The sequence below is a fragment of the Notamacropus eugenii genome, chromosome 3 (genome assembly GCF_028372415.1).
Source record: "Notamacropus eugenii isolate mMacEug1 chromosome 3, mMacEug1.pri_v2, whole genome shotgun sequence".
Taxonomy (NCBI): domain Eukaryota; kingdom Metazoa; phylum Chordata; class Mammalia; order Diprotodontia; family Macropodidae; genus Notamacropus; species Notamacropus eugenii.
Genome location: NC_092874.1, coordinates 281,552,099 through 281,576,736, shown reverse-complemented (window position 1 = coordinate 281,576,736; position 24,638 = coordinate 281,552,099). Strand labels below are relative to the sequence as shown.

General features: G+C 43.0%; 1 protein-coding gene across 3 annotated transcripts in view; it reads right to left on the bottom strand.

Moving 5' to 3' along the window:
• APAF1 (apoptotic peptidase activating factor 1) overlaps positions 1-24,638 on the bottom strand; it is a 93,374-nt gene that overhangs the window by 15,669 nt on the left and 53,067 nt on the right. For 2 of the 3 annotated variants that reach the window (XM_072655654.1, XM_072655652.1), the window contains 4 exons: positions 19,765-19,890; positions 18,459-18,578; positions 11,910-12,035; positions 8,589-8,714 (listed from right to left, as the gene is read on the bottom strand). In XM_072655654.1, the coding sequence (XP_072511755.1) occupies positions 8,589-8,714; positions 11,910-12,035; positions 18,459-18,578; positions 19,765-19,890 (498 nt within the window). The remainder of the gene's footprint in view (positions 1-8,588; positions 8,715-11,909; positions 12,036-18,458; positions 18,579-19,764; positions 19,891-24,638) is intronic. The other variant, XM_072655653.1, reaches the window with a different exon arrangement.

The window sequence follows — 24,638 nt, the reverse complement described above, 5'->3', positions numbered from 1 at the left end:
AATTCTGACTTTGATATAGTTCTGTGAAAGAAAGCCACTGCAGGACTCCACCCCTCTTGGCCATCTGGAAGCTCTGCTGGCTCAGAGCTGCAGAATTGTAGATTCGCCTGTGGTCTGGCATTCCTGCCTTCAGTATTCCTCCATAGGTAGGTGAGATGCTGGAAGTGAGACCCTCTTCTGAGATTGGGGTCTGACTCACACTGCTACACTGCTGCTGGCTTCTGAACTTACTTTCTCCCTACACCACCTAGGCCCTCCCCATCTGGGAATGCTACACCCTGTATACAGGTTCCCTTCTCAGTCCACTATGGATCTGTGACTAAGAACAGAGTAGTGGGCAATTGCCAAGTCAATTCAGCCCTGTCCTCATCTCCATGACCTGGTGTGAGTCTACAAAGCTCCATGTGTGTCTTTCTGTTCCTAGTTGGGCCAGACAAAGAAATCACTGCGACTTTTTGTGGACTTCTCTATCAAGACTCAGTCTGGTGCATTTTTAGATTCTTAGGAGGAATTTGTGGAGTAAAACTCATTACTTTGCTTCCTAACATTCTACCATCTTGGCTCCATTTCTTTTCTTTTTTTTGTCTTTAAAAAATTCTATTTGTTATATGGAACAGCTGGCTGGGACTGGGGAAGATGGGGGATGTTGGAGATAACCATGAAGATGTAAAAAATAGAAGATCTCAATGAAAATCTCTTAAATTATACTTAAAAGAAGTTCAGTTTCATGTAAATTCCTCATTTTGCTCTTTGGTTTTCTTTCTGTACCAGAATAGTCACATTTGTTAATAACTGTGCAGGTCATAGGGCTAGAAGCTGGACTTGTGATTTTACTGGCATTGGATACTGCCAGAGGCACAAATTTCCTCTTACCACAGCAGAATCACATTCATTTTAACGGAGAATTGGGGATCCTCTAATATATTAAAAAACAAAATAATTTTATATAAAATACTATTTTGAAATATATTAAAGCTCAAATTTGAAATTGCTAACATATTTTAAAATAAAATAGGGCAGCCAGGTGGTGTAATGGATAGAGCACTGCTTCTTAAACTGTGAAAAATTTGGCAACAATAAAAGGTTTCTGAACATGCAACAACTAAAAATTAATTAAAAATCAAACTTGTAATGAATCCAAGGTGTTTCTGGCAGCGCTTGCACCAGGCAACTTCACTGCAGCCTTGGTTCGGAACACAAAGCATGCATTTTGTACATGCCCTCAGGCCATGCAACACCAACAAAAGGAGGCAGTGGGAAAAGTTTTAAAAGGCCTGGGATAGAGCACTAGACCTGGAAATCAGGAAAATCTGAGTTCAAATTCCGTCTCAGTCACTTACTGTGACACCGAGCAAGTCACTTACCTGTTTGCCTCAGTTTCCTCATCTATAAAATTAGCTAGAGAAAGAAATGGCAAACTACTACAGTATCTTTGCCAAGAAAATCCCAAACAGGGTCATAAAGATTCAGACATCACTGAAATAACAACAAAAATAAAATCAACCAACCAATTAATGAATTATTTTGTTTACTGTCAATGAATCTTTTTTTTAATCCAAATAAATCAGTCTCTCAGCAAGTCATAAATCAGAGTTGCCTAAAGAGATGAGTGGGACAGTGGTTTGCCTGGGTCACATAGCCAGCTGATGTCAGATGCAGCACCTGAATCTGAGTTTTCCTGGCTCAAAGGCCTCTCATTAAAATATTTTTAGAAACCAGCACTCTCTTCATCTGTGGCCCAGATGCAAACACTGGTCATTCTAGCTTTACACGAACACTTACTGAAACTGACCTCAGCCTTCTGAGATCTAAGCACTGTGACCAGGTCAGGATCACGTCTTCAGCTCTACAGGACAACTTTCCTTCCTTTCAATCACTCCTCATTATGTGGCTTTTTTAGAATCTCAGATAGGCCATTTCTCATGAAACCTCAAGCAAGAGTTTTATTATAAGGATCTACATTTCTGGGAACGTTCCCTCACTTAAAAAGAACCTGAGCAGGGGAAAGCAAGCTTCTAAGAGAGAATCACCAGGGCTTCATTCTGGCTGGGAGACCTTGAACTTCAAGCTAGTTATAAAACTCTAACTTTATCTTCCAACAGGAAAGACAGGCAAACAGCTGGCTGGCAAAATTTCATCTGCTTCGTTCCTATCTGTGGTCTGATTTTATCCATTTCAAAGACATTCATAGGAGAAGAAAGATAAGCATGTGCTGAGCTCAGGAGTCAAGTGCCTTGGTCTAGATATGAACACACCAGGGGTCACATTAGTTAGCCAACCTCCATCTGGATGCAAAATTCACCCATGGTATCTTATTCTTTTAATAGATTCCACAAAAAATAAAAAGAGCTCGTTTATGACTTTGGGGAGTGGTAGGGTATGACTTAGACTTTTTTTTAAGATTCTAAGTATCTGAAGTTAAACTAGGAAACCAAAATATTTTATTAAAATATATTAAAGCTCAAATTTTGGACCCCAAATTCTTCATTAAAATGAGTGACTCGCTCAGTCCCCAAACACTGGCTGGGAGGACCAGGAGGCGAGGTGGGTGTGAGGAGAACATTCAGAGGTCAGGTCACTGGTTGGGGAGAATGCCCAGAAAAGGGAAAAGAAATAAAACTATTGAAGGGTACTTTACCGGAGAAAAATCACTTCCTCCCTTCCTTTCTGATGGGGAGGAACAAGGCTTGCCATCAGGCAAAGACACAGAAATCGAGGATCCTGTGTCCCAGCCCACCCAATGGGCTCAGGCCATGGAAGAGCTCAAGAGGAATTTTGAAAATCAAGTTAGAGAGGTGGAGGAAAGACTGGGAAGAGAAATGAGAGGAATGAGGGAGAAGCATGAAAAGCAGATCAGCTCCCTGCTAAAGGAGAACCAAAAAAATCTTGAAGAAATTGGCACCTTGAGAACTAGCCTAACTCAGCTGGCAAGGGAGGTGGCAAGGGGCCAATGAGGAGAAGAATGCTTTCAAAAGCAGAATTAACCAAATGGAAAAGGAGATTCAAAAGCTCACTGAAGAAAATAGATCTTTCAAAACTGGAATGGTATGGATGGACGCTAAGGACTTTTTGAGAAAGACAGATATCTCAGAACATACCACGCAGATTTGAAAAATGGAAGATAATGTGAAATATCTTATTGGAAAAACAACTGACCTGGAAAACAGAATCAGGAGAGACAATGTAAAAATTCTGGGACTACCTGAAAACCATGATCAAAAGAAGAGCCTAGACATCATCTTCCATGAAATTATCAAGGAAAACTGCCCTGAGATTCTAGAACCAGAAGGCAAAATAAATATTCAAGGAATCCGCAGAACACCGCATGAAAGAGATCCAAAAAGAGAAACTCCTAGGAGCATTGTGGCCAAATTCCAGAATTCCCAGGTGAAAGAGAAAATATTGCAAGCAGCTAGAAAGAAACAATTCAAGTATTGTGGAAATACAATCAGGATAGCACAAGATCTGGCACCCTCTACATTGAGGGATAGAAGGGAATGGAATAGGATATTCCAGAAGTCAAAGGAACTAGGACTGAAGCCAAGAATCACCTACCCAGCAAAACTGAGTATAATACTTCAGGAGAAAAAATGGTCTTTCAATGAAATAGAAGACTTTCAAATTTTCCTGATGAAAAGACCAGAGCTGGAAAGAAAATTTGACTTTCTAACACAAGAATGAAGAGAACCATGAAAAGGCGAACAGCAAAGAGAAATCATAAGGGACTTACTAAAGTTGAACTGTTTACATTCCTACATGGAAAGACAATATTTATAACTCTTGAAACATTTCAGTATCTGGGCACTGGGTGGGAGTACACACACACACACATGCACACATGCACACATACATAGAGACAGAGTGCACAGAGTGAATTGAAGAGGATAGGATCATATACTAAAAAAAAAAAAAAAAAAACGAAATCAAGCAGTGAGAGAGAAATATTGGGAGGAGAAAGGGAGAAGTTATATGGGGCAAATTATCTCTCATAAAAGAGGCAAGCAAAAGACTTATTAGTGGTGGGATAAAGAGGGGAGGCAAGAGAAAAACATGAGGTCTACTCTCATCACATTCCACTAAAGGAAAGAATATAATGCACACTCATTTTGATAGGAAAACCTATCTCATAATACAGGAGAGTGGGGGACAGGGGCACAAGCAGGGTGGGGGGGAGGATGGAGGGGAGGGCGTGGGGAGGAGAATGCAATACAAGGTCGACACTCATGGGGAGGGAAAGGATCATAAGAGAATAGAAGTAATGGGGGACAGGATAGGATGGAGGGAAATATAATTAGTCCTATACAACACAACTAGTACGGAAATCATTTGCAAAACTAAACAGATATGGCCTATGTTGAATTGCCTGTCTTTCAAGGGGAAGGGGTGGAGAGGGAGGGAGCTAAGGAGGTTAGAACTCAAAGTGTTAGGACCAAATGTAATGTTCTTACCACTGGGTAACAAGAAATACAGGTTAAGGGGTCAAGAAAGCTATCTGGTCCTATAGGACAAAAGAGAAGACGGAGACAAGGGCAGGGAGGGAGGATAGAGGAGAGAGCAGATAGGTCACAGGGGCAATTAGAAAGCTCGGGTTTGGGCGGGGGGAGGGGATAAAAGGGGAGAAAATTTGTAATCCAAAATTGTGTGAAAATAAATGTTAAAAAAAAAAAAATGAGTGACTCTTTTTAGGATCACACACCCCAAATATGGTCATTTTATTTTTCAAAGGAATGATAGCATCTTGCCTCTGTTGTTTAGTCGCTTTTTAGTTATTTTTGTCTCTTTATGACCCAATGGTTCTCTTGGCAAGGACACTGGAGTGGTCTAATTCCTTCTCCAGCTCACTTTAGTGATGAGGGAACTGAGGCAAACTGGGTAAAGTGACTTGCCTAGGGTCACACAGCTAGTTAGTGTCTGAGGCTGTATTTGAACTCACAAAGATGAATCTTCCTGACCCCAGGCCTCAGTGCTCTGTGAACTTTGGCGCTACCTAGCTGCCCTATTTCACCTTTACAGAGTACCTTCAGGCTTACAAACTGCTTTCCTCACAACTACCCTGTGAGGCAAACAATCCAAGTACAAATAAGGACATTATTTCCCATTCTATAGAAGATGAAACTGAGGCTCAGAGAGGTCTTGTGACTTGAGTTTAGTGCTGCATCAGTATTCCCATCCAAGACTCTTGACTCTATTGCACTTTGCTGCCTCAGGATGGCGTTAGGGACTAGACCTGCTATTTCATTCCCAGGTGAGGAAATTCCCTGCACCAATTCAAGCACCTCAGGCTTAGAACAGGGACTCTTAACCTGGAGCTGATGAACTTTAAAAATATCAATAAGAATACTTCAGTATAATTCGTGTCCTTTATAATCCTGTGTGTTTTATCTTATGCATTTAAATCATCTTTTTGCTCTAGAAAAGTAGAACTCTTGGGTTAAAGAAGTGAATCATGTCTGTTAGAAAACTTCAGCCTGATCCAAACAACGCACTCAGCTGCTGATTTACCCTCTCTGGCATGTATTTGTGTCAGAGCTGTTATGGGATGGGAGGTTAGCAATAAAGTTCTTACCTAGGAGAGCAATGGGGATAATAACAGCTTCTCCACATCCCAGGATTGTCGTGAGGATCAAGTGAGAAAACATGTGCAATGTGCACTGGAAACTTCAAAGCTTCCTATAAACAGGAGCTGTTCTCAGGGGCCAGGGTCAAACAACCAGTACCCACATGTCAGAGCAAGGTCTGAACCCAGATCAAACTGGCTTTAAGGCCGGCTCTATTCACTAAGCCAGGGTACTTCTGTTATGTCAGAAAGGGGGAAAATGAAATTATTTTTATTAGCTCTCTCTACTGATAAGAAAAAAGACAAAGAAAATTAATTACTTTACTCGAGACCTTCAAGGAAAGGCTGAATAGCCACTTGCGAGGGCTGACTTTTCTTGGTCAGATTCTGCTGCTTGCCACCTGTGTGCCTATGGGCAGAGGAGCTCACCAGGCCTTAAGCTTCTTCATCACTAAAGTCAAAGGACAGGACTAAACTATCCCCTTTGCAGCTCTAGATGTTATGATTTTATGACCATATTCTGAAAAAAGACTGCCTCTGAACATAAGCAGCACCAATAAAATAAGATCTCTTTGAAAGAAAACTATCTATGGGTCTACAATGAAAAAAATAATACCAATTATAAGCTGCACTGATAAGATCATAACAGCTCATGAGCTGGAAGGGACCTCAGCCAGCATTTTACAGATGAGGAAACTGAGGTCTTGTGACCTGCCCAAGATCACGCAAATAGAAAGCATCAGAGGTGGGGCTTGAACCCAGGGCCTCTGCCTCCAAGGCTGATGCACTGTACCATACTAGACATATCTGGGGTGAACAAGGTGGCCTCTCTAAGAACCAAAACTACCCACCAAGAAAGTCCCAACAACATATCCCCACTGTCATTTCTTATCACAGCCTGAGATCATAAATTGAAAAATAGGTTTTAGAATCATACTTAATCACACTTAGGCATCTTAACTTCAAGGAATCTTGAAGTTAACAGCCGATGCTCATGGGAGCATGATTTCAGTGACCCTCTCTCATTTTATAGACTAGGAAACTGAGGCTCTTGAAGATGAAATCACTCACCTCAGGTCACCCAGGGATAGAACCAAGGCATCCTGACCCTAAAACTATCTGTACCCACACTGCCTGACCAAACTCCATTCAGTTAAAATTAATACTACATAAGTAGATGGGCAAAGTTGACCGAAAAGGATGACCAATGTTGGAGGGGCTGCAGGAGAATGGACCCATTTGTATGTGGTTGGTGGGGCTGTGGTTTGGTTCAGGCATTTTGAAAAGTGGCATGGAACTTTGCCCCCAAAAGATGCTAAAGTACTCATATATTCTGACCCAAAAGTACCACCACTAAACCTACACCCAAAGACATCCAAGAAAAACAGCTTATGTGTAAAAATATCTCTAAGCAGCTCTTTGTGCATTGGCAAAGAACTGGAAACTAAGAGGGTCCCATCGCTTGGAGGGTGGCCAGACAAATGTGCTTGAATACTGTTGTGCAATAAGAAACGATGAAGGGGACAGTTTCAGAGAAACTTTGGAACACTTGTATGAACTGACACTGAGTTAAGGGAGCAGAATCAGAAGGACAATTTGTACAGCAAAGACAATACTGGAAGATGGCGAGCTATGACTCCAAGGGATCCACGATGAAACCCGCAGCCAGCCTCTGGCAGAGAAGGGATGGACTCGGGTGCAAAAGGAGAGAGAGCTTTAGACGTGGCCAACGCAGAAATTCTGTTTTCTTCCCCCACCCCCCACCCCCATTCCCAATATGGAAGGAAGGCTATAGAAGAGGTTTTTCCTCATTTTTAAGAAAATTTAATAAACTTATTATTATATATATGTATAATTTATAAAACATATAATATATAAATTTATAAATAAATCTGATTTAATAAAAATTTTATTAGAATTAACGTAAGGCCCTAGAGCCAGAAGAAGTCCAGAGATCATCTTGTTCTCTCATTTTACAGTTAAGTAAATTGAGGCCCAGTTTCATTATTCAGACCTGAGTTCTCTAACGGCAAAACCAGAGTTCTTTACACTGCAGGTATCACCTGATTAGCACAGAAAACAAATGTGGCCATTTATAGGATGGAAAAGAGTGGATCAGTCTGGGCTCATCGCTGGGCTCATCCCTCCAGCAGCATGTGCCCTTCTGCAAAAGTCGGCCGGGCTGGAGCGCCCCATCCCCCAGTTTGTGCAGTCCCTAGTGCCCTCCCCTCCAAATTACCTTGTGTTGAAGCTCTTGGAGGGCAGGGACTGCTTCATCTTTGTCTCTATTTTCAGTGCCTAGCAGACTGCCTGGCACATGGTACGCACATAATTAATACTTTCTGACTGATTTATTTTTGTATCCTCAGGTCCATAAACGGTGCCTGGTACACATGGTTTGCCATCTTCCAATATTGTTATTGTAGTACATGACACAGTAGGTACTTAATAAATGCTTGCTGTTCTCCAGCACCTGGCCCAGTGCCTGGGACACAGGAGGCACTTAACATTTAGTGATACACAGATGGAGTCAGTAAAAGAGTATCTACTGAACTACAAGCCATGCTAGATGGAGCTGGTGGAAACCTCTTTGTTCATTCTGTCCATCAGAGGCTCTAAAATCAGCTGTTTCATCTACAACACCAAAGGAAGGAATTACACTAAACTAGGCATTGCCATCCTTGGGCATCTACACTTCCAGAGCATACACGGAGCTTATAAACAGGGTATAGATACTATCAGGTAAATAACTGTATCATCCTTTTTAACTTAATCTCCTAATTTGATTTCTAATTTGTACATAACATGGTAATCTCTAGAATTTATTTCCTTCCATGTTAAATATTAGTTTGGCTGAAAAAGTGTTCTAGAGACCAAAATAGTTTGGAAAACACCACACAAAGGATTTTCACATCATCTCTGTATGTGACCCCAATACATCCAATCTAGCTTTTCAACACTTTTAGTGTTCATGTGCCAGTCAAGGGAGCCCAAGTCCCACAAAACTACAATCCCACTTCATCTGACTCACCTGAACTGTAGAATCATCAGAGCTTGAAATAAGGGTCCTCCCATCGGAGGTGAACTGGACCCGTCGTACAGCTTTCTCATGCCCCATTCGAGACCTGAACTCTCTTCCATTGGGGAGCTCTAAAATCTTCAAAGTGGAAAAGCACACCAAGATTACCTGGAGGAAAGCACTTCTGTACATGAACAGAACGCAGAGGCCTCAGGATATCAGGCAGAAGGGAATAGACAGCATTCTTGGGGAGTTTTGTGTCAAGCCTAAGACACACAAAGGAAAGGTCCCTACCCCCCCCAGAAAGCAGGCTGCCTCAGACTGGAATGACTACAGATAGTGACTGGAACCAGCAGTCTTTGTGAGAAGTCTAATAACCAATCCACCAAACAGGTGGCACCCTAGATTTTGCCTCTAAAGAGAGGACAGCATTTGAGATGGATAAAAGAGGAAAGGGATATGAATTCCTATGTGTCATCCTATCCCTCAACCTCTTTGGGCCTCAGTTTCCTTATCTGTAAAGTGGGGGTACTGGGCCTGATAAGCTTTTTAGGATCCCTTCCTTCTCTAAATCCAAGATCCTATTATATAAGTCTCTTTCCCTCTCTGAGTCTCAGTTTCCTCACCTGTAAAAATGAGAGGACTGTACTTGATGACTTCAAAGATCTCTCCTAGCTCTGGGTTTAGGATCCTCTGAATGGGCTACCTCAGAGGGCAGAGAGGTGGCCCTTGCAAAGGATGTGATAGAGGAGACACCCACTTAGGTTCATGGTGGACTAGACGATAATGATATCCCTAATAAAATCAGCACCTGCCCTACAGACTGGAGCCTTCAAGAGCTACCTAAAGCACTAGAGTGATTTGTCCAGGGTCGAACCACCACTGGGTCAGAGGCAGGCACAGAACACAGGCTTGCCTGACCCCAAGTCGGCTCTGTATCTACTCCTCCCACTTTATTTCTCTAATGCTAATTACAGTAACTGATACAATGCTTGAAAATTTAAGAAAGTTCAGAGCCCTAAACATGCTTTTAATTGTTTTCTGTTTTGATAGGCCATGCTGGTTTTTTTCCTCTCTAAACAATTTGTTGTTTAGTGTTAAGTCATTTTTCAGCTGTGACCCCATTCTTTGCGACCCCATTTGGGGTTTTCTTGGCAGATACAGTGGAGTGCCTTACTGTTTCCTTCTCCAGCTCATTTTACAGATGAGGAAACTGAGGCAAACAGGGCTAAATAACTTGCCCAGGGGCACACAGCTAGGAAGTGTCTGAGACCGAACTGGAACTCACAAAGAGGAGCCTTTCTGACTCCAATCCCAGCACTCTAACCAATGCACCACCTGGCTGTATTATTTGTCATGTGGGATAGTTGTCTGAGAGAAGGAGGAGAGATACTAAGGGTAACTATGTGATGTCAAAAACCAAAAAATATCAATGAAAACTTATTTTCTAAAAAAGAAAAAAGTTTAGAAAGAACTTTATAAGCACTTCCTCATTTAATCCTAACAATTACTCTACAAAGAAGGTTTTACATAGTGAAGAATACATAGTATTTACATAATATTCTGAGGGACAACCCCATTGATATGAAGTCAAATGATCTGGGTCATACTCTGACTCTGCCATTTATTCTATGGGGCCTGGGGCAAGTCTCTTAATGTCTATCGATTTCTATTTCTCCATCTATTAAGTGTGACCTTGAAGTAGATCATCTCTAAGGTCTAGCTTGAAATCCTAAAATTCCCATTTTACAGATAAGAATACTAAGGCTCAAGATTAAGGACTTGCCCAAGGCAACTTCCATCCATTCAATCCAATTCACCTCATTTCCTACAAGTCCAACACTCTTTCTTCTCCACAACCCTGATCCCATGATAAGCCCCTGAGGTCCTTTCCAACTCTGAGAGCCCTAGAGACCAGCCAAGATGGTAGCCTAGGTAGAGGCATGTTACCCAGACTCAACTACAACTACTTCAAGAGATCTAAGAAGAGCACCAGACTAAGCAGTGATGGGCAAGTCTGAGGAAAAACTACAGCAGGTTTCAAGCCCAAGATCACAAATTCAGCCCAGAGGTAAGTGAGCAGGGTAAAAGTGGTACAACAGACACCTTACACCAGACCCTGATCTAGCACAGTCACAGGGCAGTCCCTCTGACCTAACAGGGGGACTCTTGACCCAACTCCAAGAACCAAAGGAGGTAGATAATAGGATAGAAGTAATAAGTGGGTCAACAGCTTCCTGAATGAGCCAATAAATGAGCCACAGAAAACATGATTTCTGTTCCTGACTCAAATTCCCATTTGCCCAGAGACCTAAGGAAAACCAAGATAGACATGAACACAGAGAAATGTTAACATTCAAAATAAAAGCTCGCCTAGCTAGAGGCGGACCTTCCAAGCTGAAGGCATGTGGGTAGGAAGGCAGTTTATGTGACTTGGTGATTCCTACTGATGAATAGATGGATTCGGAGACAGATACAGGACACTTCAGTGTGTTGGGAAGGATTTTTGGTAAGACACCTTGAAGTCAAAGAGAGCTGGGGGAGATGGTACAAAGAGCAGGGTTCAGGGTCAGGAAGACCTAACCAGGCGAGAAAGTCATTCATTGAATCACCTGACCTCTGCAGGCCTCAGTTTCCGTCATTGTAAAATAAGGGACTTGGCCTCAGTTCTACCTCTAGAATCTTCTGATCATATGAACATCTTAATAATATCCTTATCCTCATTGTACAGGTAGGGAAACTAAGTCAAGTCTAAACCAAGGCTCAGAAAGGCTAAGGAACTTACGCAAGGTCACACAAGGAAGATGTGCAGCCAGGGCTCATTCCACTCCATTATCACACCTCACTAGTCAGCTTCACGAATCCAACTCCACAAGTGTGCATTTAGGGTTAAGGTCAGGGTTGTTTACACCCCTACTAAGTGACAGGCCCTGGGCCAGACAAAAAAACAAAATGAGCCCAGCCCTCAAGAACTTTCCACCTTTCTAAAGCCAAGATGGAGAGTTACTGGCATAGCCTCACTTGGAGGGTGAATGATCTCAGAGAAGACAAATGGCCTTCTGGCCATTTGTCTTAGGGGATCTCTGAGAAGATAAACTGGAAGAACTGGCAGAGATTGAGAAAAGCAGACAAGAAAAACAAACAAAACTGGGGAAGGTCAAAAGCAGAGATGTCAGTATAAAAAATTCACATCCAAACAGCTCTTTTAAAACCTTAACAAAGCAGCAGCAGATGGCCACATTGTGTTTGGCACTCTCATTGCCAGAAGAGACACATGTTTTCTGTGAAACTAAACGATCCAGAATCCTGAAGGCCAAAGAGGTCAGTACCTACCTTGATGGACCCATCTTCTTCTCCCAATGCCACGTAGCGCAGGTCTGGACCCAGACAACAGCAGCTAATTCGAGATTTCTGGGCTTCTGTCAGATAATCGGTATGACCTGTTTTTCCATTTATTAGCTGAAATGTAAAATAAAACAGAGCAAGTGATTAAATAGTAATTGCCGCTGTGTTCTGTAGCACCAAATTTCAATTGGAAAAGAAGAGGGAAAAAACCCAGAAGGCGCACACAGAACGTGGCCCACAGGGCTCCCACAGGAACAACAAAACTCTCTGTATGTCTCAGCAGCTGCTTTTAGCATCTTGGGCTTGAATTTACCTTCCTGTTTATAGCAGCGCTGATGCACCAATACATTTTCAGAAAACGAAATGAGTTTCTAAAGGTTTCCCAAGCCGCTGTTGTGCCTACCATCAGAGATGCATCTGTCTGCTTTGGGGGGGGTCTGCAACTGACTTCTCCCATTTACAGAAGCCATCGTTTACAAAGCTTATTTTAATACAGAACAGGATATGCTACAATAGACTTTTCCAAAGCAAACCTACCACTCTTCAAGGAAAGTGAACCTGATCTGACACACCCATGCCTCTAAAGGCAAAAATCCAAATGCAGAATGGAATCTACACTTCCTATATGACTCACAGAACACAACTAAATGCATCTTTCAGGGAGGCAGAGAAGTGTCCACAGGCACAAGCTGGAGGACAGCAGTATTCCCCAAATGACTGGGTCACAGCAGAGGTTCTTAACTTTCGGGGTATCCTGGATCCCTTTCATAGGCTACTAAAACCTAGATGGATCACTGCACAGAATCATGTTTTTAAGTGCAGAAAAGAGAATCCATTTGATTACAAAAGTCAACCAATTCTACTGAAATAAAGATGTAATTTTTTTTCCACACAATTTCAAGGGTATCCTGAAATCTATCTATGAATCATTCTGAGCTATGCATGGGATTCATTCAATTTGCAGCAGATACAAAGGTAACGAGAGTTCAGATTAGGAGCAATCTCTGAAAACCAGTTCTTCCCTAGTTCTGCTAAGGCAATACCCTTTTCGTAACATCCTTAAACAAAATCTTACTGTCTTTTGGTCACTTTGTTCCAGTCACCTTGTCCTATCACCCTCACTCACCAGCGCTGATGGCAGAAACACAGAGAATTAATTCAACAAACACTTAATTGTTTTGCACCCAAATGCTTCCTTAGCATGTAACACTTAACATATCACTGTACTAGTTATACAGAGGGCAAATTTCGCAGTCCCTCACCTCACGGAGCTTGTGATCTAATTAAGATACAAGAGAGAATGTGACAAGGGCAAAAGAACAGCCCAAAAAACAGGAAGGATCATGGACTGAGATGGACGAGACCTGGGTTCATCCAATCAAATCCCTTCAGATTAGATACAGATAAGGAAACTGAGGCCCTGTGAATCTGGTGACTTTCCCAAGTACTCTCAGCAGGCAGTAGGCATCAGAAGTGGGCCCTCTGACTATAAAGTCTGCAGGTGCTCCTTCCATGGACCACACAGCCTCCCAGGAAGCCTTCATGGAGACTGTGGGACCTGAACTGAGAAGTGAAGAATGAGAAGGATTTCTCACTGACTTTTTGAATGAAGAGAAGTGTCCCTCTCTTAGACTATAAAGAAGACATGCAGTTAAGAAAGCATTTCGAAAAGAAAGTTATCTGAGCCTCAGAATCCCTCACTTCCTAAAAGACTCAACTCATGCTCCTCCCTTACCTAATTACCTAACACTTATTTTTTATCTATTTTCTATAGGCTTAATATATGTTCACGTGGTGTCACTCATTACAATGTAAGCTCCTCGAAGATGTGGCAATATTGGGATACTGCTATACTCTTCATAGTTGTGAACTGATCCAACCATTCTGGAGAGCAATTTGGAGCTATGCCCAAAAGGCAACCAAACTGTGCATGCCCTTTGATCCAGCAACACCACTACTGGGTCTGTATCCCAAAGAGATCATAAAAACGGGAAAAGGACCCAAATGTACAAAAATATGTAGAGCATTTCTTTTTATGGTGGCAAAGAATTGGTGGTGGAGGGGATGCCCATCAACTGGAGAATGAGTGAACAAGCTGCAGTATATGGATGTAATGCAGTACTATGGTGCTATAAGAAATGATAAACAGGCAGATTACAAAAAAACTTGGGAAAACTTGTACTAACTAATACAAAGTGAAAAGAGCAGAACCAGGAAACATTATGCATAATATCAGCAACATCGTCTGATGATCAGCTGTGATTGACCCAACTCTTCTCAGCAACACAACCATCCAAGACAAGCACAAAGGACTCGTGAAGGAAAATGCCATCCATATCTGAACGTAAACTGATGCACATTTTTTATTTACTTTGTTATTTCTTGAGTTCTTTTTTTCCTTTTGATCTGTTTCTTCTTTCACAACTGTGACTAATATGGAAATATTTTTTACATGATAGCACAGGTATAAGCTATATTAAACTGCCTATCATTTTCAGAAGAGGAGGAAAGAAGGTGAGAGAAAAATTTGGCACTGACAATCTTGTAAAAATCAATACGAAAATTTTTCTTGACATGCAACTGGAGGGAAAAATAAAATACTATTAAAATTAAATAAAATAAATAAACAAAATGTTTATTTTATTTTTATTTTAAAAGTTCCTTGAGGGCAGGGGCAGTTTCACTTTTGCCCACGTATCCCCAGTGCCTCATCCAAGAAGTGCTTTACCAATGCCTGACGTGCAGTCCTGCTAGAGGTACAAGTATTAACTGAACCAGGGGACACTTAGAATCACTGATTCAAGAACTGGAAGAAACTTTAGAGGTCAGTTTGTCTAACCTCCTCATTTTACAGAGGAAGAAACTGAGGCCCTTGAAAGAAGCAGACATCTGTCTTAGCAGAGAAAGTTCCTACACCACTCAAAGCCCAGATCCTTGGCCTGTGGCTTACTCATTCATTCATTCCACCAACATTTACTGAGCCCCTCTGGGATAGGGCAGTGATACCATCACCAGACAGGTGCAGGTGTCTGACTGTATCATCTGATTTGTCATGTTGGTGGCAGAGCACATGCTAGAAGTCAGATCTGTCCCTGTATCCTGAAAGCTCTTGTGAGGGAGGCAGAGCCAAGATGGCAGAGAAACAGCCAGGACTTGCTAGCACTCTCCCCACAAACTCAGCCAAATACCTGTAAAAAATGACTCTAAACAAATTCTGGAGCTGCAGAATCCACAGAATGATGGAATGAAGCAAATCTCCAGTCCAAAACATCCTGGAAGGTCGCCAGGAAGTGTCTATCATGCCATGCTGGGAGCAGAGCACAGTGCATCTGGGGCTGCACTGGCACAGAAGGGACCTGAGCAGGCGGTGGGGAGACTGAATCTCAGACACTTGCGGTGGTTTCCAGACTTCATGACCCCAAAACGTCGAGGACAAATTGGAAGGTCAGTGGGAGTAGAGTGGTTGCCAGGGCTGCGGAAGGGGCAGAGAAGTACGCTGAGGAGAAGCAGCAGGAGGGGCAGCAGCAGCCACCACTTCTGGAGCTCTAGTCCCACAGACTGTTGGGGGATCGGGCAGCTGACAGTACACCCTGTATCCCCATTGGAAGTAGAGAACTACCTTGACAAAGAGCTCAAAAGTCGGGTAAATGACTGGGAAAATGAGTAAAAACTGGAAAAAGACACAGACCATAGAATCTTACTTTGGTGACAAGGAAGGCCAAAGCATACAAACAGAAGACAATAAAGTCAAAGTTCCTTCATCCAAAGCCTCCAAGAAGAATATGAATTGGTCTCAGGCCATGGAAGAGCTCAAAAGGGACTTTGAAAATCAAGTAAGAGAATTAGAGGAAAGACTGGGAAGAAAAATGAGTGATGCAAGAAAATCATGAAAAACAAGTCACCTGCTTGCTAAAGGAGACCCCAAAAAAATGCTGAAGAAAATAACTTTAAAAAATAGACTAATCCAAATAGCAAAAGAGATTCAAAAAGCCAATGGGGAGAAGAATCTCCCACAAAGCAGAACTGGTCAGATGGAAAAGGAGATCCAAAAGCTCACTGAAGAAAATAATTCCTTAAAGATTAGAATGGAGCAGATGGAAGCTAATGACTTTATGAAAAATCAAGAAACTATAAAACAAAGCCAAAGAAATGAAAAGATAGCAGACAGTGAAATATCTCATTGGTAAAACAACTGACCTGGAAAATAAATCCAGGACAGACAATTTAAAAATTATTGGACTGCCTGAAAGCCACGATCAAAAAAAGAGCCTAGACATTATCTTTCAAGAAATTATCAAGGAAAACTGCCCTGATATTATACAGCCAGTATGTAAAATAGAAATTAAAAGAATCCACTGATTGCCTACTGAAAGAGATCCCAAAAGGAAAACTTGCAGGAATATTGTAGCCAAATTCCAGAGCTCTCCTGAGATTTTCTATCACTAAATTGAGGTCACCAGCATACAAACACTGCACATAAAAGAGTTGTCTGACCTTCATTCTGTCAGGGGGATGAGCAGTTATCAAGCATCTACAATATCTAGGCCTTGTAGCTGCAAAGACAAAAATGAAAGCTGGGTCTGCCCTCAAGAAGCTTACATTTTCCTGGGGGATACAATATATGAACTGCTAAATAAATAGAATAAAATCTGAGAAGGAAGGGTACAAAGAGTGGATATGAGAAGAGGCTTCCTGGAGGAAGAAGTACTTGGGCTGAGTCTTAGAGGAAAATACAGACTCTAAGAAATGCAAGTGAGAAAGGATCAGCCTGGGCAATGGCAGGTAGGTAGGAGAAGGAAGACCAATCTGAGGAATCAGCAAGCAGACCAGAGTGGCTACATGGGCTGGAATAGAGACGGCATGAAGAGGAGCAATGTCTCCAAAGGGATTTTCTGTAAAATATGTCTGGAAATGTAAGTTTGTAGAGTTAGAGCTGGAAGGGAACTCAAATTCAACTTTCTCTTTTACAGATGAAGAACCAAAGGCAAAGTGGTTAATGGCATGTCCAAGAGGCAGCTAGGGGTTGCTGCAGTACACAGAGGACTGGGCCTAAGGTCAGGAAGACCTGACTTCAAATCTAACCTCAGACACGTCCTAGCTGTGTGACCCTGGGAAAGTCACTTAACCTCTGTTTGCCTCAGTTTCTTCAACTATAAAATGGTGATGAAAATAATAACACCTATCTCCCAGGGTTGCTGTGAAGACCAAATCAGACAACATTACAGTGCCTGGCACAAGGTAGACACTTAACAAATGCTTGTTTCCTTCCCAAGGTCCTACAGCTGACCCTGTAAATGGCAGAACCAGTGTTCAAATCCCAATTGACTGACGAGACTCTTTCTACCTCATGAAGCCAGACTGTGAAGAGTTTAAATGGCGAACAGAAGAGGATGAGGGTTTTTTCTTTTTTATCTTACAGGTAATAGGAAGTCATTGTCAATTCTTGAACAGGGAAATGAGAATCAGATCTGGACTACAGTGGTATTTTCTTCATAGCTACATGAAAAACCAACTGGAAAAGGGAGCATGTATAAGCAGACAGAGCACTAAGAGTGGCTGCACCAGATCAAACTAGGGTTTTTGGCGAGGAGGGGTTGTATGTCCTGGATCCCTCACTTTAGCCTTTAGTCTGGTGTAACATATGGATCCCTTCTTAAGGAATAAGATTTAAAAGGAAAGTAACTATGTTGAAATTCAGTTGCCAAGACATTTTTTTAAGTGCACAGCCCCCAGATTAAGGGATACTATTTTGGATGAAATTGCAGGCACTTCCGAAAAAGTCATTGATAGGATAACCAACTCTTTCACATTTGCCCTCATGACCTGAAAGACTCAATGCAGCTTCCTACAATGGCCAATAGAATGCCTCATCACAGTATTGACAGGACCCAGGGTTCTCATAGGCTATGCCAGTAGTGGAGAGATCTATAGTAGGTCTTACCCCAAGCTGAAAAAGTTTCAAGGACAAGCCTAATGATGGATTGGACAGCTGTTGTTTATGAACTAGTGTGGCAAAATTTGGAAAGGCTTAGCACCAAAAGGCTGACCACCAGATGCTAAATTTTTTAGCCTCTGCAAATCTTAAAGACCACTTACAAAGCTCTATATCAGAGGTTCCTGACCTGGAGTCCACAGACCCTAAGGGGTCAACAGATAGATTTCAAGGAGGTCTAAGAATTTGAATGTAAAAAAAAAATTACTTATTTATTTCAACATAATTGGTTTCCTATGTATTTTAACTTGTGCATTTAAAAGCATAACTGAGAAGGGTCCATTGGTTTCCCAGGCACTAACAAATAAGTCCATAACACAAGAAAAGTTCCCAGGAGATTTCCCACACTGATGAAGCCATGGTGGACCCTTGTAGCACTGAGGTATTATTCATTCATACAACCAATATGTATTTATTGAGCATCTACTATGTGCAAGGTAGAACCCCAAAACAGAATTCAGAAACAGAAGAAACATATCTATAAATTGGATGGGATGAATCTGAAAACTTCTTTTCTGATCCATATTTTTTAAAGAACTACTCACCTGTAGGCGTTGTACGTTGTCAACTGCAAGAATCATCACTTCGTCCTCTTGGAATACAACATCTACTTCCTGCTTTAACATGATGGCTGAATTTTTACACACTTTTCTTGTCTCCCAAAGCTGGTTAAAATAAATATGTGAATTTAATTAATCAATAGACAGATAAATGAATGGATGAATGATTAGATATTTAAGTAAGCAATTAAGTAAATAAATGAGGAAGGAAAGAAAGGGGGAAAAGAGGAGTGAGAGAGTAAAGGGGGAAAGGGGAGGGGAAGAGAGAGAAAGTGAGAAGAAAAAAGACAAGAAGGAAGGAAGAAAGGGAAGGAGAAAGAGAGGAAGAGAGGAAGAGAGGAAGAGAGGGAGAGAGAGAGAGAGGGAGAGAGGGAGGGAGGGAGGGAGGGAGGGAAGAAGGAAGGAAGGAAGGAAGGAAGGAAGGAAGGAAGGAAGGAAGGAAGGAAGGAAGGAAGGAAGGAAGGAAAAAGAAAAGAAAGAAGGCATTACAAAGCAGAGGTAAACCTGGGTCTGTCTTCTATGGGAGAAGCCATATAAATGACATCTCTGTGTAAAGGAGAGATGTAGAACTGGAAAAGAAGATGAACTGATCAAGTGGTGAGTGAGGAGAAGTGATGAACGGTCCATGTGCCTGGTATCCAGGCAAAGCCAAGAAAGGGGAAGAAGGCTGGACAGACTGCTTCTCAAGGATTTATGGAAGGAATGAGACACGAATGATGATATAGGATAAGAAAGTGGAAATAGGCTGAGATCTGCATGAACGATGGAGGTTACAGCTCCATCTGATAAAAGATCACATCTTCTATAGTCATGTAATGAGAAATGCTTGGTCTTTGATTATGGTACAAACAAGGCTTTTAAAATGTTTACTGAAAAACATCAACTCTATGTCTATAAATAATCAAAATGGGACCATTTGAAAATGATCAAACGAAACCATAAAACTCTGACTCAAACTCTAGAACCAGCTCTCACAAGCTCCAGAAAGCCCAAGGGTGAACCAATGATTATGGTTAATAATAACAGCATTTACAAAGCACCTCTTATCACTGTGCTAAGCACTTTACAATTATTACCTCATTTGGAAAAACTGCTATATCCTTTGAGGGGAGTTATATCCCATGTCACTCCTAAGCCTTGCAAAAAATCTCAAAATCTTCAGAACTGGGCCAAGCAAATCTATCTGAAATATAATTGTCAAGAGCTGAGCAACACATGCCAGCAGTTTCTCAGTTTGCAGGAAACGGAGGCCTCACAAATCTTCTAGAAATGAAAACCTGAGGTGACTCACCCTGATTGTCTGATCATCAGAAGACGTCAAAAATGAAGATCCATCAGGAGAAAACGCCACACAGTGAACCCAACTCAGGTGTCCTCGGCAGTCCGCTACTTTTAAGCCTACATCTGTATTCCATAACTACAAGGCAAAGACATAGAGGCAGAGATGAGGAAGATAATCCAAGGTAGGAGCCTGTGCTGTCCCTACAGTCTCCAGGGCCAGGCATTTCAGCATCGGCTTCCAGCTCCCTTTTGCTCTGGCCCATCTCTCCCCGTAAATTAATCATCTACACACCAGCCTCATACAATACCCTGTATGCCAGAGCTCCCATCATTAGAATTTGAATAGTCATGCTTCAGGCTTTCAGAACTGACATGAATTAAAATTTAAAAAAAAAAAGGGGAGGACTTTTTCCATGTTCTGTACTCAATGAGTTCTGTAGGACTTGGAGTATAAAATTTTTCCCTGTGTTATGCCATTCCGAGACAGCATAATGATGAGAATGATAACGATAAGAAGAAAGCTGGCACTTTAAGGTTCTTAAAACACTTTACAACTCTCCCATTTGATCCTCACAACACCCCTGAGAGGTAGGCATTATGATCAGCCCCACTGTACAGATGAAAAAACTGAGGCAGAGGTCAAGAGACTTACAAAGGGTCACAAAGCTATCAAGCATGGGAGACAGGATCTGAACTCACATCTTCCTTACTCCAAGTCCAATACTCTTTGCACACCACCACCTAGCTGCCTTAAGGTAACCGGATTCATCTCATAATCTACAGATCTCCTTTAAAATATCACACTCATTCTGGTCTTACTTGTAACCCAACAGACCAAGGAAGGCCCAGTGTTTTATGTAGCGTTACCCTTAGTTTCTCTGAAAGCTTAAAAGACCCCTCTAGGGAAGCAGGAGAGGGGAGGCCTCCCAGTCAAGTCAGGGAGCTTGGGAGGAGAAGGCATCTATAGTTCAACTATCCAATCAATCAACCCACAAACACGTATTCAGGACTAGGTCTACAGAGTCATTGTGCTGATCTCACTGTTGTATGCCTCTGAAACATGGACAGTCTACCAGCCACTGGATTAACTGCTGGGAAACATAAAAACAGAAATCAAAGTATCTCCCCAAAAGGAATTTACATTTTATTGGGAGAAACAATATGGAAACATGCCTAGCATATGATAAGCACTTAAATGCTCTACCCACTTCCCTGTCTATCTCCATCTCTTCCATCTATCAACCTTCCTTTCTACCTGTCCATCCATCGCTGTGATTTCTCACTGGGGATCTAGTCCACACTCCCTGACAAACCTCGGGGAGGCAGTGCACAGCTCAGGGATGCTCAGGGAAGACTCTGGGATAAGCATGATGACTCACATTTCAAAAGGGCCTTCAGCTTGACACATACTTTCCATGTAACAACCCTGGGAGGTAGGTCACCCAAGCAGCTTCGTGCCCATTTTCCAGACATGCTTCTGACTCCGCCATCTTCAGCACCACAACTCAGCAGCCTTCTAATTCTAGGGCACCTCTCCACCAGGTCAGCCCCCTTCTCCCATCAGTAAGTTCCCTCTGGGGCCTCCATTTTAGGGATGGATCCAAGCTGGACAGGATTCATTCCCCTCCTGGCTGGGTTTCTGACTTTCCTAGATTTTGCTGCCACACCCCTGTAGAGGTACCTTCTCCCTCTCCTCCATATTCCCCAACCCTGACATTTCAGCTCCCTTTTCTTCTTGTATCTCATTAGAGTATATGCTCCCCAGCACTCAACCCAGTGAGCCTGCTGGACAAGCAAGCTGGGACCTGAGAGGTTGTGACCAAATACACATACAGAAAGCAGCAGAGCTGGGACTGGACATTGCCCCCAAGTTTTCTGACGCCAACTCCAGCATTCTCCCCCATACCAAGCTGCCTGGGTCCTGGTGTACGGCTGGCATCCTTGCCATAGGAGTCTTCTCACAGACATTGTTCATGCTTTCCTCAGCAATACTTGGGCTTTGTGGCACCTGCCGACTCTTACGTGTATATTCGTTCTCATGAGGAAGAACTCTCTGAGCAAGTGCCATGCAAGCTCCTATAAAGCAGAAGGTTCTTGGGCCTCACTCCCTCCCTCTCAGCAGGGGGTGTCCTTTCTCTGCTCCTCCAAGGGAGAGGTGTGTTCCTCACAGCTCACTGACATCCGCAGGGTCAGGTCACTGGGAAGGGCTAACTGTGGCCTATGCCTTAAGGGAAGGCTCCATGCTGGTCTGGGGCCAACCCAAGGCAATGAACAAAGTCAGAAAGTGGCAGCAACTGGGCACAATAGACAGGAAGTTGGACTTGAAGTCATGAAATGTGAAGAGTTTGAACCTGGCCTCAGACACTTACTAGTTGTGGGTTCCTGGGCACACAGGGTCACTGCCCCTGAGCCTCTTTCCATGTCTGTAAGATGGAAAAGAACATCGCCTACCATCCAGAGCTGTAAGAACCGGATGAAAAGACAAGTGTGAAGCACTTTGCAAACCTAAAAGCACAACATGAATGCTAGCAACGACGGCAAACGAGGAGAGCAGGGGCAAGATGAGGACATACGGCTGCTGTGAACGCCAGCAGCGATGACGATAACCAAGAAAGCAGGGCCGAGGAGGACCGAGGGCCGCTGTAAATGCTGGACAACGACGGCCAACAAAGCAGGGCCACAGTGGCTGTGGAGTCGCGGCAGCCACCAGTCTGCACAAAGCTAAGCTTGCTCACTATCAAGCACAGACTATTGCACTGTGAGCTGAGAACAGGCAGCAATAAAGTAGCGGCTCTCCAGAGCAGGGCTAAGAGTCTGGCTTCATGGACACAAGGTCCTTTCAATGGCCTGGAGGTGGCCACTAACTTTGGTACCTGCATACCTTCTCTCCCAGTTACCCGAATGGTGTCACAAAGAGTCAGACACAGCCAAAATGACTAACAACAACAAATGCATATCCACACACATACAGTCTATAAACCTTATAAAGTGTTACAGAAATGTGAGCTGTTAGTGCTGTTAAATGGGAAAATTTTCCCAATTTCCCAAGCCTGACATATTCTAGTAACTGAAATTTCTTCACTTCAAATGTTCACTCCGTCACAGGAAGCCCTAATTCAGGAACCGGGAGGAGGCTGGGGGAGGAGCAGGCGAAAACTGCAGTCATTTCCACCAATAAAAGAAAGTTCAAACATTCTGAAGGGACACAAACAGAACAGTCTTGTTGCTCCCTCGTTAAACAGAATGAGCCCATTATAAAAACAAGCTGCAGACCATCCAACGACCGTTTGTCAGTCCTCATCTTCACTGACCTCTGTGCAGCCTCAGGCACTGCTGCCTCCTCTTGTCCTCCTGGATTCTCTCACTTCCCTAGATTTCCGTGACATCATTCTTCCTCGATTCTAGGGGCCACCCTAGTGGACAGAGCTCTGGGCTTGGAGTCAACAAGACCTGAGTTCCTACCTGGCCCTTGTGTGACACTTAAGCTGTCTGCCTCAGTTTCTATAACTGTAAAATGGGGATGATAACGGCACCTACTTCACAGGGCTACTGGAAGGATTAAATACATGAATCACTTTGAAACCTTGAAGTGCAACAGAAATCCCAATGACTAACTGTCTGATGGCTCCTTCTCAATCTCCTCTACCAGCTCTTCCTCTGGGGCTATCCCCCAAGGGCCTGCCCTCGGCCTTCTTCTCTCCTCCCCAAGAATGATCTTATTAGCTTCAAAGGAATCAATGATCATTTTGGGGTGGGTGATTCTCAGTTCTAGTCCAGCCCGAACCTCTCTTCTGAGTTCTAATCTTGAGTCACCAGCTGCCTAGAAGACACAGGATATGTCCTGCATATCCTCTAGACATTTCAAAACCAACATTTCTGAATGGAACACTCCTGTTGTCCTTTCCCCAAACCCTCCCTTCTTCTCAAAGCCCCTGTTACTGTCAATGGCACCCCTACCTTCCCAGTCACTCAGGATCTTGGCTCTCCTCTCCTAGCTTTACAGCCTCTCTCAAAAATGTCCCCTCCTCTCAGGTGTCACAGCCCCCATCCTGCTGCAGGCCTTCAACCCCTTACACCTGAACTATTGCAACAACCTGCTGGTGAGGTGGCCTGCTCTGAGTCTCTCTTCAATCCCTCTTCTGTTAAGCCACCAAAAGGCACATCTCATTTACACCACATGTACCTTCTAAGTACAATCTGCTGCACCTTGTCTCCCCATTAGAACGTGAGCTTTTTCAGAGCGGTGTCTGGGGGAGGGGAAATTTGATTTTCTTTGGATCTCCAATACTTAGCACAGTAGCTAACACACAGTAAGCATTTAACAGACACCTGCTGACTAACTGAAGCTCATGGTTTCCTATAGAATCCTCCTTTTTGTTCTGTTACATTCCTACATCATATGTTGGGGTACGACTGGTAGGTGCAATAGAAAAAAGAAAAAAATCTGCACTGAAAACTAAGATGAAAGAAAGGAATAGGGAGCTCAGCAAGACCAGCCTTCCTGAGCAGTCCCTGGGCTGTGACAATGGCAAGAAATTCATTCTCATTTCAGGAAAGGAGCAGAACAGCTCAGCAGGCAGGTCTGGCCACAAAGCAGCCCGGGCTCAGGGCCCTACCAGGCACTCTTCCAGGCACAGCTCTCAGGAGAGCACAAAGTCCACAAGCAGATGCTGAGGCCCCTTCTCCTCTGCCCTCCCCCATTTCAGCTCTCTGCCTTGCCTGCTTGCCCTTCTCAGCCACTTGGGAAATCTGAACAGGACTCAGGAGTCTTCACTTCTCTCCTTGAAGCACCAACATTATTTAACCAAAACTATGCTTTGTTCTATGGAGAGGAGCCAGCAGAGCCGTTCTCCACATAAGCTTGGAGTTCAAGTTTTAAGTCTT